This window comes from Dacryopinax primogenitus, assembly GCF_000292625.1.
Source record: "Dacryopinax primogenitus strain DJM-731 SS1 chromosome Unknown DACRYscaffold_6, whole genome shotgun sequence".
Lineage (NCBI taxonomy): Eukaryota > Fungi > Basidiomycota > Dacrymycetes > Dacrymycetales > Dacrymycetaceae > Dacryopinax > Dacryopinax primogenitus.
The window spans coordinates 678782-694535 of NW_024467203.1; the positions used below are offsets into that span (position 1 = coordinate 678782).

General features: G+C 52.0%; 6 protein-coding genes across 6 annotated transcripts; 5 read left to right on the plus strand and 1 right to left on the minus strand.

Moving 5' to 3' along the window:
• The first annotated feature begins 3528 nt into the window (after positions 1–3528).
• Positions 3529–4834, plus strand: DACRYDRAFT_21440 (urease accessory protein UreG). The gene is made up of 8 exons (XM_040772401.1): positions 3529–3695; positions 3748–3826; positions 3874–3944; positions 3994–4212; positions 4261–4301; positions 4352–4408; positions 4458–4481; positions 4525–4834. Exons 1-8 carry the CDS (start codon positions 3587–3589, stop codon positions 4699–4701), a joined length of 777 nt encoding a protein of 258 aa, XP_040630050.1. The 5' UTR covers positions 3529–3586; the 3' UTR covers positions 4702–4834.
• A 669-nt stretch (positions 4835–5503) lies between these two features.
• On the minus strand, positions 5504–6651 carry DACRYDRAFT_99512 (alpha/beta-hydrolase; the record flags this gene model as incomplete). Its single annotated transcript, XM_040777594.1, has 3 exons — positions 5504–5945; positions 6003–6106; positions 6157–6651. The coding sequence occupies 3 exons, from the start codon at positions 6649–6651 to the stop codon at positions 5633–5635; spliced, it is 912 nt and encodes a 303-aa protein (XP_040630051.1). The 3' UTR covers positions 5504–5632.
• A 2801-nt stretch (positions 6652–9452) lies between these two features.
• DACRYDRAFT_21441 (Aldo/keto reductase) lies at positions 9453–10792 on the plus strand. The gene is made up of 4 exons (XM_040772402.1): positions 9453–9589; positions 9640–9774; positions 9825–9863; positions 9912–10792. Exons 1-4 carry the CDS (start codon positions 9482–9484, stop codon positions 10665–10667), a joined length of 1038 nt encoding a protein of 345 aa, XP_040630052.1. The 5' UTR covers positions 9453–9481; the 3' UTR covers positions 10668–10792.
• Positions 10793–11122: 330 nt separating this feature from the next.
• On the plus strand, positions 11123–12069 carry DACRYDRAFT_49986 (S-adenosyl-L-methionine-dependent methyltransferase; the record flags this gene model as incomplete). The annotated part of the gene is given in 4 exon segments (XM_040774956.1): positions 11123–11347; positions 11406–11655; positions 11671–11771; positions 11818–12069. The coding sequence occupies 4 exon segments, from the start codon at positions 11123–11125 to the stop codon at positions 12067–12069; spliced, it is 828 nt and encodes a 275-aa protein (XP_040630053.1).
• A 981-nt stretch (positions 12070–13050) lies between these two features.
• Positions 13051–13990, plus strand: DACRYDRAFT_21442 (uncharacterized protein). Its single transcript, XM_040772403.1, has 4 exons — positions 13051–13075; positions 13280–13339; positions 13388–13809; positions 13859–13990. Exons 2-4 carry the CDS (start codon positions 13282–13284, stop codon positions 13871–13873), a joined length of 495 nt encoding a protein of 164 aa, XP_040630054.1. The 5' UTR covers positions 13051–13075; positions 13280–13281; the 3' UTR covers positions 13874–13990.
• An 897-nt stretch (positions 13991–14887) lies between these two features.
• On the plus strand, positions 14888–15508 carry DACRYDRAFT_106331 (uncharacterized protein; the record flags this gene model as incomplete). Its single annotated transcript, XM_040768244.1, has 4 exons — positions 14888–15077; positions 15125–15259; positions 15307–15341; positions 15407–15508. The coding sequence occupies 4 exons, from the start codon at positions 14888–14890 to the stop codon at positions 15506–15508; spliced, it is 462 nt and encodes a 153-aa protein (XP_040630055.1).
• Between the last annotated feature and the right edge of the window lie 246 nt (positions 15509–15754).

Consider the following 15754-nt stretch of genomic DNA (forward strand, 5'->3'; position numbering starts at 1 on the left):
TTGGTCTTCTGTTAGGGCAACACAGGCTGACTAAGTCTGCTCACCTAAGAGTGCCAAGAGTCTAAGCAGGCAACAAGGAAGTGGAGTAGACCTGATGACTAAGACCTATCTACAGTATAGGTATCTGTGGATGATCCTAAGAGACCAAGTCTGAAGAGACAGTCCCAGGCAGAGTAGGCCTTATATTTATACCTCTGTGGTGGAACCTGCTAGAACATCTTGCTTACTCAGCCTAGTCAGGTGATCAGGTCATATGACCAAGGATGAGGTCATATGAGGTCATGCACAGCCATGCACAGCAGGTCACCTGACCATCCAATCCTTCCAGCAGGTTCCAGCACATGCCAAGGTATACCAGCTACTTCCATGTCATAAAGGCTTAGTCATGTCTCTTGACCAAGCAATGAGCTGGTGCCCTGACAGGTTCTCATATTGCCCCAGAGGAAAACCTTGGAGGAGCACAACACTTGCACAGAGCCAGGGGGGAGTGAAGAGGCAGAGGGGGAGAAAACACCAAAGGACTACTGGCCATATCTGGACCAGTGCATTACAGGGATGGCCTCAAGGTTTGGGAATGACATCCATTTTAAACATACTTTAAAAAAGGAGGTTCTTTGATACTCTATTAAAGACATCTGCCCCAGACAAACTACCCATTAGTCATCTTTGAGTTCACATCCATGAGTGAGCCTTGAACACCCTGTTAAGTGGTGTCCTCTGAGAACTGATATCTGAATAGTGTGTTCACTCATGTTCTAAACTGCAATCTGGAGCAAAAACCAAATGGATCAAATTGTCCAAGCAGAGCTGCAGATGTAACACCCCTTTGGCAATGGGCTGCAGAGAAAGTGGGTGTCAGAGGAGAGGATGTGCTGGAGGGAGCAGATTGAGTGGGGTAAGAGTGGTGAAGCTGAAGGAGGGGAGGAGGAAGTGGGAGTTCAATGCAACTCTTTCCCACATAGGGAAGAGGTGGATTATCCTGATATTACTTATGTTATTGATTGTTTAATATGCATATGGATATTGTCTATTATGAAGCAGCATATATATTATTATTATCATGAATAGTGATAATATATGGCAGAATGCAAGCTGATGGGGCAGGGTAAACGTCAATAGGTTGGGTGCATGGAATTTGGCAGGATCCATGTGCAGAACCTTAAAAATCCATAGGGACAACAGGCAATAATGGGAGGAGGACCAGGACAGACCCTAGTGGTGAAATGGATGGAATCCGGCCTGACATGGGGGTGCTGTGTAGTATTACCAGTGTTACCAGCATTACCAGCATTAACAGAGTTAACAAAGTTACCGGAGTTACCAGAGTTACCAGTGTTACCAGTGTTAATGGAGTTACCAGAGTTAACAGAGTTACTGGAGTTAACAGAGTTACTGGAGTTAACAGAGTTAATGGAGTTAATGGAGTTACTGGAGTTACCAGAGTCCAGTGGCTGTCCACGGAAGTAAGGAACCAAATCTTAATACATCCATTCCCTATGGAACCTAATTGCTTCCACCAGGAGTAATTTCCTCTGATGCCCCCCCTGCAGAGACAATATTCCTACAATGCCCCTCCAGAGGCAATTGCCCTAAATGCCCCTGTTCTTCACATGTGCTGCATATTTGCATGTCGTCATTGTGGCAGTGACAGGAAACTCATAAATGAGAGTGTTTAGGGGTCTTCCAATAATAATTTACATAGGGTGTTATCAATAAATTAAAATATATGCTCCTAAGTAGAGGCTGGTATTAGAAGGTTATAGTAACAGCAATGTACCAAAATGACTGAGATAGCTTTTGTTCTTTGATTATGCAACTTTTTCCATACTATAACAATGAAAGATTGTGGGACCCCTGAACTAGTTAATTATGCTTTTCTTTCTCACTGCCACAACAATGACATGCAAATGTGAAGAAGAGGAGGTATTTCCTCTGATGCCCCATTTTCAGGAACAAAATACCTGTTATGCCCCTCTGGACACATTTTACCCCAATGCCCTCTTCTTCAAGGGATCATGGCATTAGTAGCTTAGAAGCTGTGCAGAAATCCCCAAAGGGGAAAATGGGTCACCTAGGGGTCCTGGCCTCTGCTTGACCAGAGTTAATTCTTAACTCACTTAGAAAATTACAAAAGAAAGGAAATCAAAGAAAAAAATCAATAGATATAAATAACAAGACATCTAGAGAGACTTCTTTTGATTTTTCACAGAGTGTATTCTCAGATAAATGAGCATGCTTATGAATTGGACCCCTGAGCTACCCTTTCACACTTCAGGGATTTTAGGCAGGCTTCTCCAGGCTTCTCTACAGGCTTCTCAGCTGCTAACACTGTGATCCCTTGAAGAAGATGGGGCATTTGGGGAAAATGCTGCCCAGAGGGGCATAACAGGTATTTTGTTTCTGAAAACAGGGCATCAGAGGAAATACCTCTGAAGAAGAGGGGCATTTAGGGCAATTGCCTCTGGAGGGGCATTATAGGAAGATTGTCTCCACAGAGGGGGCATCGGAGGAAATTACTCCTTCCACTGGCCACGGACCCTAAAAATGTCCGGACATGGAAGCGCATTTTTGGCCGATTCAGACGAATCCTGATGGCTCTCCAGGGAGGCACGCGTGATTCGCTAAAACCATTTAACAAATTTCCTTAACAGGAAGTTTAGGCGGAAGTAAACGGGAATTTCTCCCTGCCAAAGCCTGGGACAACTCGTTGCCCAGGGACTTCTAGGTCTTGAACCCAGGGGTTTGGATCCTAGTGACGAGAAGGGTCTGCGGACGAATGGTTGAAATGGCGAAGAATCCACTACCGAAGAGATGATCGTTAACACACGTAATGTCCGAAGCAAAGCCACTGAACTAGCAAGATCGGAGTTGTTTGTTTTTAACGAAGGAAGCAGAATGTGAAAGGACATGGTTCCCGAACTTTTTGCGCGGAGGCCGAGCGCTGCCAACCAGGCGAGGCGATTTACACATGCCAACTTGTGGGAATAGGTTAGGGCGAAAGGATGCAGACAGATAGTTGTTGCCGGTACAATCAAGCTATTAAACATTGTTGATTAGTATGCCTGAGAAGAGAAGATGGAACCGGGCGATTAGTGATAGCGCGTCTTTTGGGCGTGAGTAGGGGCACTTTAGAGCAAGCGAAGGGTCGACTACCCACTCGGATGTACATTAAGCTGTCAAATATCAGGGGTGGGAGTACTTGGACGTTGAAACGAGTGTGGGGTGTAATGCAGTTTGAATAATTAAAACAATGTGGAGAAGACAATTGGGGAACAGGCGGGGGAGACAGGGGAAGCACGGGTCGGGCCGTGTTACCTCCACGCGGGGAAGTGCACCGTGCACGGGGTACACACAGAGGTCACCACCGTATATGCTCATCAACCACAGCGCTCTCGGACGCCCTCGCCGCTCTCTTCTTTACCATTCCTGTCGCCGTTGTTCACCTTGAACGACAGCCTGTCTGCTTCTCTCTCGACTAGCGGTAATGGCCGATACCTGCAGATTCGAGGATCACACCAGCTCTCTGTCAGTCTCTCCTCAACCGGGCTCGTCTGGGACGCACACCCACGACGGCTTCACGTACCACATGCACAATCACTCGCGCCAGTTCTTTGCGCTGGACGACGAGTACGCGCAGCCTGGAACCTGGACACCTCTGGAGCACGGGCACACGCATGAGCATCTGGAACACGCCGGTGAGTCAGACTTGAGGCGGCCGCGGCGATGACGAAGCTAACAGATATTCAGGGAAATTCGGAGATCGTGTTCTTCCCGATTATAACCATCGAGACTTCAAGGAGAGGGGATTCACTATTGGCATTGGAGGGTGCGCGGCAGGTATATGCGCTTCCATGTGCGCTGATTAGTCCACAGACCTGTAGGCTCCGGGAAGACGGCGCTTACGCTCGCATTGTGCCAGAAGTTGCGAGACAGGTTTAATATCGGTCCGTGATTCGTATTATCTTCTCAGCGACTTCTGATTTCCTTACATAGGTGTGACAACTAACGACATCTTTACGCGCGAAGACCAGGAGTTTCTGATCAAGAACAATGCTCTCCCCGCCGAACGCATCCGGGCTATCGAAACCGGTGGGTGTCCGCACGCAGCAATCCGAGAAGACATCTCGGCGAATCTGCATGCGCTGGAAGAGCTGCAGGCCGAATTCGGATGTCAGCTGCTGTTTGTCGAGAGTGGCGGTGATAATTTAGCTGGTGCGTGAGGTTGCTTATGTCCGTGAGATGGCACTAATGATACCGCAGCCAATTATTCTCGAGAGCTGGCGGACTACATCATCTATGTTGTGCGTTATTCTGTTCCTCTGATGCATAAACTCCTGACAAAATCTCATAGATTGATGTATCAGGGGGTGACAAGATCCCACGAAAAGGCGGGCCGGGTATCTCGCAGGTCAGTACAACCTCTTTCCCCGCCTCGCACGTGCTCATCCGTGTCGCAGTCTGATCTACTCGTGATCAACAAGGTATGACCCGTGTCCTCAATCTTTCTCACGCTAACCTCCCCAGACCGATCTCGCACCCTACGTCGGCGCATCGCTCGAAGTGATGGCCCGGGACGCGGCCAAGATCCGGGACAACGGTCCCACAGTGTTCACCTCGATCAAGCACGGGGACGGGGTGGACGAGATCGTTGACTACGTGCTAAGCGCCTGGAAGGCCAGCGGAGCCTCGAGGCTTAAGTAAGCCCCGACCTTATGCCGGGGGATGACGACCTCCCCAAGCGCTCACCAAGGAAGATCCGCTCTAGAGCGGTTTGCCCGCCCGGAAGGAATAGACAGGCCAAGAATGGCCAACCATACTCATGAACGAAGATTTGTATCCCTACGCCATGTGGACTTGTGACCGTGTCGCTCTCGGATGTCGCTATACATGCAGAGTGACTACTTGTCTTGCTCTTGATCTTTGCTCCACGGGCGCCTTGGGATGTGTCAGCTTATTGCGTTCCGGGCCAAGTTCGTATATGCATCATGCGCTGGCAACCATGGCAAGAGCTCGTGAACCACCGACAGCGACGGCACGTTCTTTGCGAGTGCAACACCTTGTTCATCTGGCAACTGCCGAGTTACCTACCAGAAACCGCGCCTGCACGTCTATATAAAGTACACCCGCAAGTGGCCCTCCTTCCCTAAAAGGTGGCCGGCGGAGCTCCCGAATATGTAGGGGGCAGCGCACCTTGCCCCACTGGCAGTGAATCACGCAATCACGCTCAGTGGTTAAGGGGCCCAATCTAGATCTGGACTCGTGTCTAGATACCCTTCGCGAATTCAGGAAGGCAAGAAGGTGAAGATGCGAAATTGCGAGTATTCAAAGTTCGCGAAGCTCGGAGTGTCCCAGTGGCCACCCGAACAATTTCTGACATTTGGGACTTTCTCGCCTCTGACAGCAGATGTATCTCACAAGCCTGAGCGATTACGATGGGCTTGAAGTGTCTATGACTTCTCCCGGACTCATTAATACCAACAATAAATAAGTAGTCCCTTCATCAAACGAAGAGCCGCAAATGTTCTAAAGTACTTCCCGGACCCCACGTCTTGGGGCGCAGAGCTGCCCGCACTCCCGTCAACTAAGATAAGCTACCTCAACCGTGCATTGCAACCGAAAGAAAGGGAAAATCCTAGACTTCTTCCCCCGCTGCACGCCGAATAACTCGACATACTTCCTCAGGATGGGAGAGCATCACCGCGTGTCCGCTATCAGATCGCTCTATCCTGATCATCCCGCCCCTTCCGCTGAACGCAATCCCGGGACTGGAATGGGAGCCCGGGTTGCAAACGGGGTTGCTGCACTTGCAGGTAGTCATGGCCCGACGCGCAGAGACGACCATCTCTTCCTGTATCCAAGGGGGAACGGCCTTGTCCTGTTGGGTAATGAGGTACGTGGAGGGGATCTCTTTCCAACCAGGATGAAGAACGGGGGAAGTGAATGTCCTACCCGTCGGTGAGCAAATCTAGGAAAATGAAAGTGGGAGATGTAAGGTGACATACACCGTACACTGGGGTTTGAGCAACGCTGCCCATCGAGATTGTTCTTCGGGCGAGAGATCTTGGTACCACACATCTTCCGGGCATGTACAGCGAAGGAACGTTCCCTGTCATCTCATAAGCCCACAAGAGACGCAAAAAAATAAGGGCTACATACACCGTCTATGAGCTCGACCCAGTAAGGCAGCGTTCCCTTCAAAAGGTCCAGTGCGGCTATTCCCTTGTCGAGCAAGAACGACCCGAGGAAGACGAGCTGTATGACACCTCCCTGCCTCTGGTCGACCTTTCCTAGCCCCTTGACTGCGGCTGCACCTGGTAGCCCGCCATAGGAGTGCATGACGACTACCACGTCCTTCCCTGCACGCACGAGCCGAGAGAGCAGGACGTGCACTGCATCTGTATCTTCTTGCATGCTTGTTACCCGCCCTCCAACAGAAGGGAGGTCGAGGGTCACACACGGGTAGCCTGCAGCTGAGAGGAGAGAGATGAGGGAAGCCCAGACGAGAGAGGTGTGCCATGCCCCGGGGACGAGGACGATTGTTGGTCTCTGTTTTCCCGGTGAGGGGGGTCCGGGCGGTGGGCGGGAGTGCATCTGGCTGAGGGAGGTGGGGGGGACGGTGAGCGGGGAGAGGAGGGCCATTGGTGGTGACATGAGGAGGAGGAGGAGGAGGAGGAGAGGGAAGGAGGAAGAGAGGAAGGGAGGTGATCGGGTGATCGGGTGATCGGTATGTATCACCCACCGATGGGGGTTTATATGTGTGTCGATGTCTGTGTGTTGACCTTGTCTCATGTCGATCTATTCATCGGGTTCGGCGGAAAGGGAGAATACCCGGAAAAGGGAATTAACCAGCGTTAGAGTAAGTGTATGCATCAGATCACTTGTAGAAGGTGTCAAGGGGGAAGACTACAACATATCCTTAAATGGAAAGTATGAACATTCACCATAGGATACATACCGTACACAGTAGTCACTCGCCCCCGAGCAGGAGGGGCGCCCTCGCACAGAGAAGCAGCACAGCGTCTGATGTTGTGGCATGTGACGTTATCGAGATTGGCCCCTCGCGGAAGGAGCCCCGGAGCCGGCGGTCACGATGCGCCCAAGGAAACGGTGATCACACGAACATCTATCTATCCCTACTCCCAATGTAGCACTTGCGGGCTGGACAATATCTGGGAATGCACTCGGATCAACAACGGTAAACTCAGGGTTACTTCTTATAATCCCGTAGACACCAAACTGGACAACCAACTTTCTCCAACTCGGTCGGACTTGGAGGATCATCCCACTCCCACTCCGTAGCAAGAAAGATCACCCAACTCCGCTCCTCATCACCTAGGTTAGCGCGTGACGCTACGCCCAGCAAAGAAGAGATGCATGGGGTAGGGAAGGAGATCAGCATCGGGCGATAGGCTTGCACATCGGGTGATATGGGCTTGGGAACGATGTCCCTTCCTTGTCTACCCTGTATGCCGCCCCCTTCCTCCTGGCAGACATTCCATTTCCACAGCTGGATATCCTGCTCCGGTTGCCGACTGATTCCGCCCTCACCCACCGATCGTCCACCCCTACCCTCGGAGCATACCAGAGTCAATTGACGTCAGTGGGTCCTTTTGATCCAGACCGAACTGAAACAAGAAATGCAACAGGAAAGGGGGATAGGAACGGGAAGAGCTTGCGACTCAGATCGGACGGGCCGATACCCCGCCGAGCGTAAAGCGCCCGAACTCCCGAGACAGAGCCGATCAATCTAGGTACAGGCACGCATTTCCCCTCTCTGTCGCCCGGTCTGCCCATACCGTCTCTCCTTCCCATACCCTCTGTGCTCGCCCTTCCCGCATGGGATACTGCGGGTCGCGCAGAGAGTGCGGTAACACTCTCGGCGGGGGTTCAAAGGGTCGCAAGGGTGGACAATGACGAACCCCTTACTCCCGGGCCTTTGTCCCTGAGCACCTTGTGCTTGTATGATGCGATGACACTATGCTTCCCGAGTGTCCTGATCCAATACTGCCGTAGAGCACGCCACCCTCCTATATATAGAGGCAGGGTTGCACCCCCCGCTCTCGACCCGACAGAGGATCAACATCTAGAATAGCTGGTTTCCCACCTCGGTGGAAAGGGAGCAGAAGGGGAAGGGGGAGATGATGACATCAAGTGACTCTGCCGGATTCTTCGGGGTCTTCGGTTTACCAGGTGTTGCGTGCTTGGTGTTGTGAGTTCCTGACATCAGCATTTTAGGGGTCGTTGGGGTTCGATCTTGCGGTGCGGGGGAAGATACGGGAAGTGGGAAATGAACAATGAGGGAACGGTGTCGTTTCCGGGATGAATTTCTACGGCCGGAAGGATAGTGCACGGTTCCCCCGGCATTTCTCCGGTGTTTCGTGTTGTTCAACGGTGAGGGCACTTTGATTTCAAGACAAGATGCTTGCCAGGTTGACGAAGAAGGATGACATCGCGGTAGTGAAGAGTGCACAGTATCTCCAGTCCACATGTGTGAAAACGTCACATGCCTGCGTCCTCTGATCTCTAAGGTGGTTCGACGGCAATGAGAGACCTTCCCGATCGAACGATCCATACTTGCGCCGAGTAATATTAGAGCGAAATGCATGCGGTGTGTCAGAGACTTGAAACAGCGCTGAAAGCCGACTCCGAGGGGAAGCGCTGGTCGATCTTGAACTCTGTCATATTATGGTTCTTGCCTTACTGATCACGTGTGGTTCGGAGAGGATCGACGATGACCGCTGGGAATGATTGCCTTGAGGGGAATTCTGCGAGAAGCTCTGAACGCCGAAGTAAGCGCCCGGGGTTGAGACATCCAGATTAGTCAATCCAGCCTGGGCTTTTAGGTTCGGAAGAAGCACGGAGTTATAGCAGGCCCGCCGCCGCACCGAGAGAAAGGAGCCATGGTTAGACTGTTGTTGGCAGATTGGCTTGAACGTCTTTCGCCGTTTTTGTATTGCTGTTGGGAAGATCGATATAGGGCGCGTAGTCGGCACCGCGGAATCAGTCGTTGGTTGAGCCCATGTTTCTTTGTATTCGACAGACAGTTTCCAAAGATATCCAGGGCCGTTGAAGAGTGCTGCGGCAGGTCATGCGCGCCTCCACTCGAGAACAACTCGAATAGACTTGGTAGGTGGTGTTTTTATGTTCCCCAAGCAGAAGCAGCCTACGTCAGAGTCAACACCTTATAGCTCTATTAAGTGTGAGAACAAGGCCATTCGGTGGCAGGTGATTGTTACCCGGCGCGAGGATGAAAAGGCGAGAGATGATTGGATTGGGCAAGTGGAGATGCCCAGTTTGGTCACTTGAATAATCTGGTTCCGCACCTTGTGTCAACCGACTGGATTCCCTCCGGCGAACCCTGTCATTCGATTCATAACAACGGCGGTCAGGGAGCGTATATAAATGGCTCTTCTCACGACAGCCGCAGCCCTCGCTGGCAAGCTCCTCACTACGACCACCATCTCGTTCTTTGCACACGATCATGTCCAACCAGCTGCCTCAGGTTGAGTACCGCCGTCTTGGCAACTCCGGCCTTCGGGTTTCTGTCCCCATTTTGGGAGCGATGAGCTTCGGTAGCGACAAGTGGGCGGTGAGTGGTATTCGGTCCGATGTTAAAGCGAGGTGCTGAGATACGCACAGCCGTGGGTCATCAATGAGGATAAGGCTCTTCCTCTCCTCAAGGCTGCTTGGGACCGGGGAATCACTACCTGGGACACGGCAAATGTGTACTCTAATGGCGAGTCGGAGCGTATCATCGCGAAGGCTATCAAGAAGGTGCGCATGCATATTCACATCCCATCCTATGAAGCTTGACATTGCTACAGTACAACATCCCCCGCTCCAAGCTCATTATCCTGACAAAGGTAAACACCCACTCACATAAGCACGATTAGGTAGCTCACGTCCTCTAGGCCAATGGGTTGGTTCATGAAGATCCTGGTGTTCGCACGATGATGTTCCCCAAGCTGAGGGACACGCGCGATTATCTCAACATGTCCGGTCTCTCCCGACAGGCCCTCTTCCAACAGGTCGAGGCTTCTCTCGAGCGGTTGGAAGTGGATTACATCGACCTCCTCCAGATCCACCGATGCGACATGAACACTCCGTTCGAGGAGACGATGTGTGCGCTGAACGACCTTGTCCGCTCCGGGAAGGTGCGGTACATCGGGGCATCCTCGATGTGGGCATGGCAGTTTGCCGAATACCAACACGCGGCCGAGAAGAACGGATGGACCAAGTTCATCAGTATGCAAAACCACTACTCGTTGCTGTACCGTGAGGAGGAACGGGAGATGAACAAGTACTGCAACCATACCGGCGTTGGCCTGATCCCGTGGAGCCCGCTTGCTGCTGGCCAGCTGGCTCGTCCGCTCGGGGAGACTTCTGTGCGCGAAGACACCGCGAAGGGCACGCCGTTCGAGATGAAGAAGAGCGATGCAGACAAGGAAATCGTCAACCGTGTCGAAAAGCTCGCGAAGCAGAAGGGCTGGGCAATGGGCCAGGTCGCTCAGGCTTGGATTAACACCAAGGTATCTAGCCCTATCATCGGCTTCTCCTCGGCGGCTAGGATGGAGGAAGCGATCATCCCGGACAAGAAGCTGACGGAGGAGGAAATCAAGTATCTGGAGGAGCCTTACGCGCCCAAGCCGATCCAGGGTCATATGTGAGCGCCTGCCTGTCATGTACTGGTGTGCTGTGTTTGTAGCAGATAAAATCAATAAATCGCACCCGTTGTTGTTGTTGAGCTATACATACGAGGGCTGCCATGCATCTTGCCCTGGATCGATTACGTTCCTCCCATTTGGATTGGGAGGCAAGAATGCGTCATTTCGGAGTTGGGCTTGGGTATTCGGTCGACCCACTCGTGATGTCCATCGGCCGAATCTCGTAGAACATCAACATTTTCGGGATTGTCAATACGTCTGTTTCCAATGATCGTCTAGTCGCAGTAAATATACCTCCCGTTTCCGGTATTTCTCTTCAAGTTCTGAGTGCTGCTCGGCCAAAACTGTTGGTCGGTTATCGTCGGATGAGGGGCGTATTGCTTCCGCTAACCACACATAACTGGCCATCTCGCCCCACTTCCAACATATACCTTTCGGGCTTCACTAAATCTCCCAGGATGTCCTCAATCAAGAGCGACAAGTGGTCTGCGGCCAACTACCACGAGCATGCTTCATTCGTGTACTCAGCCAAGTTCACCTCAGTTGTGCTCGATATGTTGGGTGCTAAATCTGGAGAGCGAATTCTCGATGTAGGTTGCGGAAGCGGGGAGATTACGGTTGACTTGGAAAAGATCGTCGGCAAGAACGGACTCGTGGTCGGGGTCGACTTCAGCGCCAATATGGTTCGATGATGTCCATGTTGGACTGTTTCCCAGAGCCTTACATATCTTCGTCTTCCAGATCGAGAAAGCCAAGGCAAACGGTTGTTCGAATGTCTACGTTTCGGATGGCTGCGATCTTCAGCTCGATAAGGATCTAGAGCACACCTTTGACGCCGCTTTCAGCAATGCTGCGCTGCACTGGATGAAGCGCGATCCGGCTGGTGTGCTCCGTGGTGTGAAGCGGGCCCTGAAACCGGGTGGTAGGTTCGTGGCCGAGATGGGTGGTTACCTGAACATTGTTGGTAAGCGACCGTTGTTGAACCGTTTCTGTAGATAACAGTGAGCAGGTCTGCGGACTGCCATACACGAGGTCTGCAGGAAACATGGTATCGCACCTGAACCATTGGATCCCTGGTATTTCCCGTCAGAGAAAGAATATACCGAAGTACGGAGTGCTTCACCATGGGCATAATAAACTGAGACCTTTCTAGTTATTAGAGTCGGAAGACTTCAAAGTAGAGCACATCTCGCTCAACCCACGTATCACTGTGCTCCCCGGTCGACTATACAACTGGCTTATCACCTTTGCCCGGACCTCCATTCTAGACAAGGTATCGGACGAGTTGGCAGCGCAGATCATGCAGGAGGTGGAGGATATGTGTGCGGTTGATATGAGAGATAAATACGGCAACTGGTCGGTCATGTATGTGAGGCTGAGGTTTAGTGCCATTGCGCCTAGTTAGATCGTGCGGACAAGATATTGTGAATGTTAGACGCACCCCAGCGAGAGGTCGTGCATTGGCATTGAGGTGTAGGCCTTTGGCATATTACCAGAATGGAAAACAAGTCGTACATACGAGAGGATCCAGGGGTGCGTTGTCAGATACCATGAAACAATCCAGCTCTTCCGACGGGGCCATCAGGTGGTCGCTTGAACCGCAAGAAGTACCAAACACAAAACCACGGTGGAAAGCTGAGGCTGTTCCATGCATCGCACTTGAGAGCTACCTCAGTGTGTGCGCTGATTTCATCCGAACGGCGAATGTGCACCTGATAAGACGGGCATATATCCAGCAGATGAGCGACAGTGGAATGCTTGTGAGTCAGGAAAAGAGGTCGGCACGAACGGAAGAGCATGCTGTTGTCTCAACGATGAGGGTCACGAGTGTTTTTCAAGAAGGTCATCAAGTATCCAGCATATCAGTAAAGAGTGTATTCAGCAGTATTTGAGGGCATATGCGATAGCCAGTCGAGACTGTTAGTAGCCAAAAATTACCAGAATGGGAATAGAATAAGCGCTGCCTGGTTGCTCTCCCAGCATTTCGGTTCTGTAATACCATCAAATAGAAAGAGACTCTTTTCGTATCACACCCCAAGAATAGTTTAGGCAGCAAGTAAACAGGATGACAAACAGATCGTCGGGTCCACAAGAGAATGGGCGATGATGTTGTTGGTCCGCATTTCCCCCATTTTGGTGACTTTGAGATCAAGTGGGCCACTAGTCACTGGAATCTTGAGATTGTCAGATCAAGCAAGCCGCGCTCTGAAATAGATATCAAGTCGAGATTGAACTGTTCGTTACCAAAGAGAAGCGCGCTGGCAGTTATCAACACCAGGGTTCTCACACGACCCCCGGCCGGAAACGCGGCTCCGACAGAAACTTTGCTCCCGCTCCCTGGGTCCCAAATCTCTGCAGGCTGGAGACCGTCCCGTCCTCATCGACACCGACAACTCCGCGTCTTCCTACCGGTGAGTGCTGATTCCTCGATCGAGGGGCGAGTGCTGGAGTTGCAGGAGGGGCGTGAGGGTGCTGGGAATGAGGGGGAGAGGAGGTGGGAGGTGGATGGAGTGCCCTGAGTGTGGATGGAGGACATGAGGGGATGAGAGCGCCCGCCTGGGATTCCTCCTCTTCTGGTCAGGTTGATGGGACAAGATGCTGACGCGTTCATGCAGACATGTCCACCACTCAGAAGACACAAAAGCCCAAGGCCGTGGCCAAGGGTAAAGGTAAGGGTGAGTCTGCTCATCCTAGGACGATGTGCAGATACTGACACCACGCAGCCGTAACGGACAAGAAGGTCGCCACTGCCAAGGCAGCGCGGAAGGCCGCCCTCGTAGGCACCAACAGCCACAAGTCGAAGAAGATCCGTACATCAGTGACATTCCGTCGGCCAAAGACGCTTCAGCTGCCCAAAAACCCACGCTACCCTCGCAAGAGCATCCCCCATGCACCGCGGATGGATGCGCACCGGACGATCATCAGCCCCGTGAGCACGGAGAGCGCGATGAAGAAGATTGAGGAGCATAACACGCTCGTGTTCCTCGTCAACCTCAGGAGCAACAAGAAGCAGATCAAGGCGGCCGTGAAGGAACTGTATGATGCTGATGCGGTCAAGATCAACACGCTGATAAGGCCTGACGGGAAGAAGAAGGCGTATGTGAGGCTCACGGCGGATCATGATGCTCTGGATGTGGCCAACAAGGTATGTCTCTATGTACTTGGCTGAAATCTTACTGACAGAATGCGTGCAGATTGGATTCATCTAATCGGCTCGTTCGTTCGGATACGTGATGGGTGCTGCATGCGACATGCTGCAAGAGGGGTGTAGTGTTGTCCCATAGGTTATGTGACTATGCAATGGTACTACATGCATTTTCTTCAAGGGGGAAGGTTTTTGCGCGTCCCTGTCGATGGCAAAGCTAGACTGTTCTATGATCGCCTTGAGCCCTGGCAGTGTGCATCATAAAAGGCAAACCCGTCACTACAAAAGGCTTGTAAGGCGATGTCCATTCTCTTGTTTTGTGCAAAGATGTCATTGTTGCCACCGACTACTTGGCAGTGAAGAATGAATGAAACGGGTTGACTACAAGGTGATATTTGTTTCGTGTTTCTGTGAATGACACATCAGAAGGTTGACAACAGTCAGAAATTCCGTGAGAAGCACGTGCCATGTTCTGTATGGAAATGGCCAGACCTAATTTACTTCCGTGAAGGTGTATTGAAACAAGGGCGCATTCCAGTTGCCCTTTTGCCCTGGGACTCGGTAACCGTTCCTTTCCTCACCAAACAACCGGGTCCTGCTGTCCGTCCCCTCCTTCTCCTGCTTCTCCTCCTCCTCCTCCCTTTCCGCCGCCGTCATCCTCCCCCCCTCTTCCTTTCCTCCTACTCCCTATCTGTACAGACAGCGAGGACGAGGACAGCATTCTGCTTAACTCTATTCTGATCTTGTATATCTCTACCTCTAGGAGAGAGTAAACAAAGCAACAGCGCCAGGAGGCCTGTAGCATCCACGCTCATTTGATATTACATTCACTCACCAACCCCGCTCTCTCATCGTCACTTCCCGCTCGACACGGGATACTACGGCGACAACTTTGCTTTCTCATCTTCGGCCTCGCTTGACTTTCATCTCTGCTATACCAGCCTTGACGGCCCCGATCTCACTCAGTCGCTCATTACCTCTTCTTACTAAACCCTCTGACTTCATTTCCATCTCGATCTCGTATCAGCCCACCTGCCAGCAACCTGCAACCTAACGACGCCCCACGACCCAGTCAACGATGCTCTCACTATCACCGCTCTTCCTGCTCGCACTCCTCTGCTCTCACCCGATACGTGGACACGCACATAGCACCCATTCGAGTTTCACCCACTCCCACGCACGGCGCTCGCTCCACACCAGGGAAGGACCTACGAGCGCTAGCTATGCGAGGGAGGAGAGAAGGGATGTGTTGGATGGGTTAGGACAGGGTACGTCTCCCCATCAGTGTGAAGGGATGGATTCTGATACCGCACAGTGGTCGGAGGCCTGTTGGGAGATTTGGGAAAGACGGTCGCAGACTTGGGCGAGGATGTTGGAAACGACTTGGCCAACATCAAGCGGCGCTTACAGTCGTGGGAGAAACGTGATCTCCTCGGAGACTTGGACCAGAGTGCGTCCGCTTCCTTCTTAACGACGGCTTTCTGACGCAATACCCAGCGGTCGGAGACGTCCTCGGAGGTTTGGGAGACACGGTCGCAGACGTGTTGGGAGACGGGAATGGGAGTTCGTCTGATTCGGGCACGTCGACGGGCACAAGTACGAGCACGGGTACCAACTCGGGCACGTCGACTCCTGCTTCAACAACGGATACTCCGTCCGCTACTTCGAGGGACACGACGTCGCCTACCTCTTCAAGTGATACGAGCTCGCCCACCTCTTCAAGTGATACGAGCTCGCCTACCTCTTCCAGTGATACGAGCCCACCTACCTCTTCAAGTGATACGAGCTCACCTACCTCTTCAAGTGATACGAGCTCGCCTACCTCTTCAAGTGATACGAGCTCGCCTACCTCTTCCAGTGATACGAGCTCGCCTACCTCTTCCAGTGATACGAGCCCACCTACCTCTTCAAGTGATACGAGCTCACCTACCTCTTCAAGTGATAC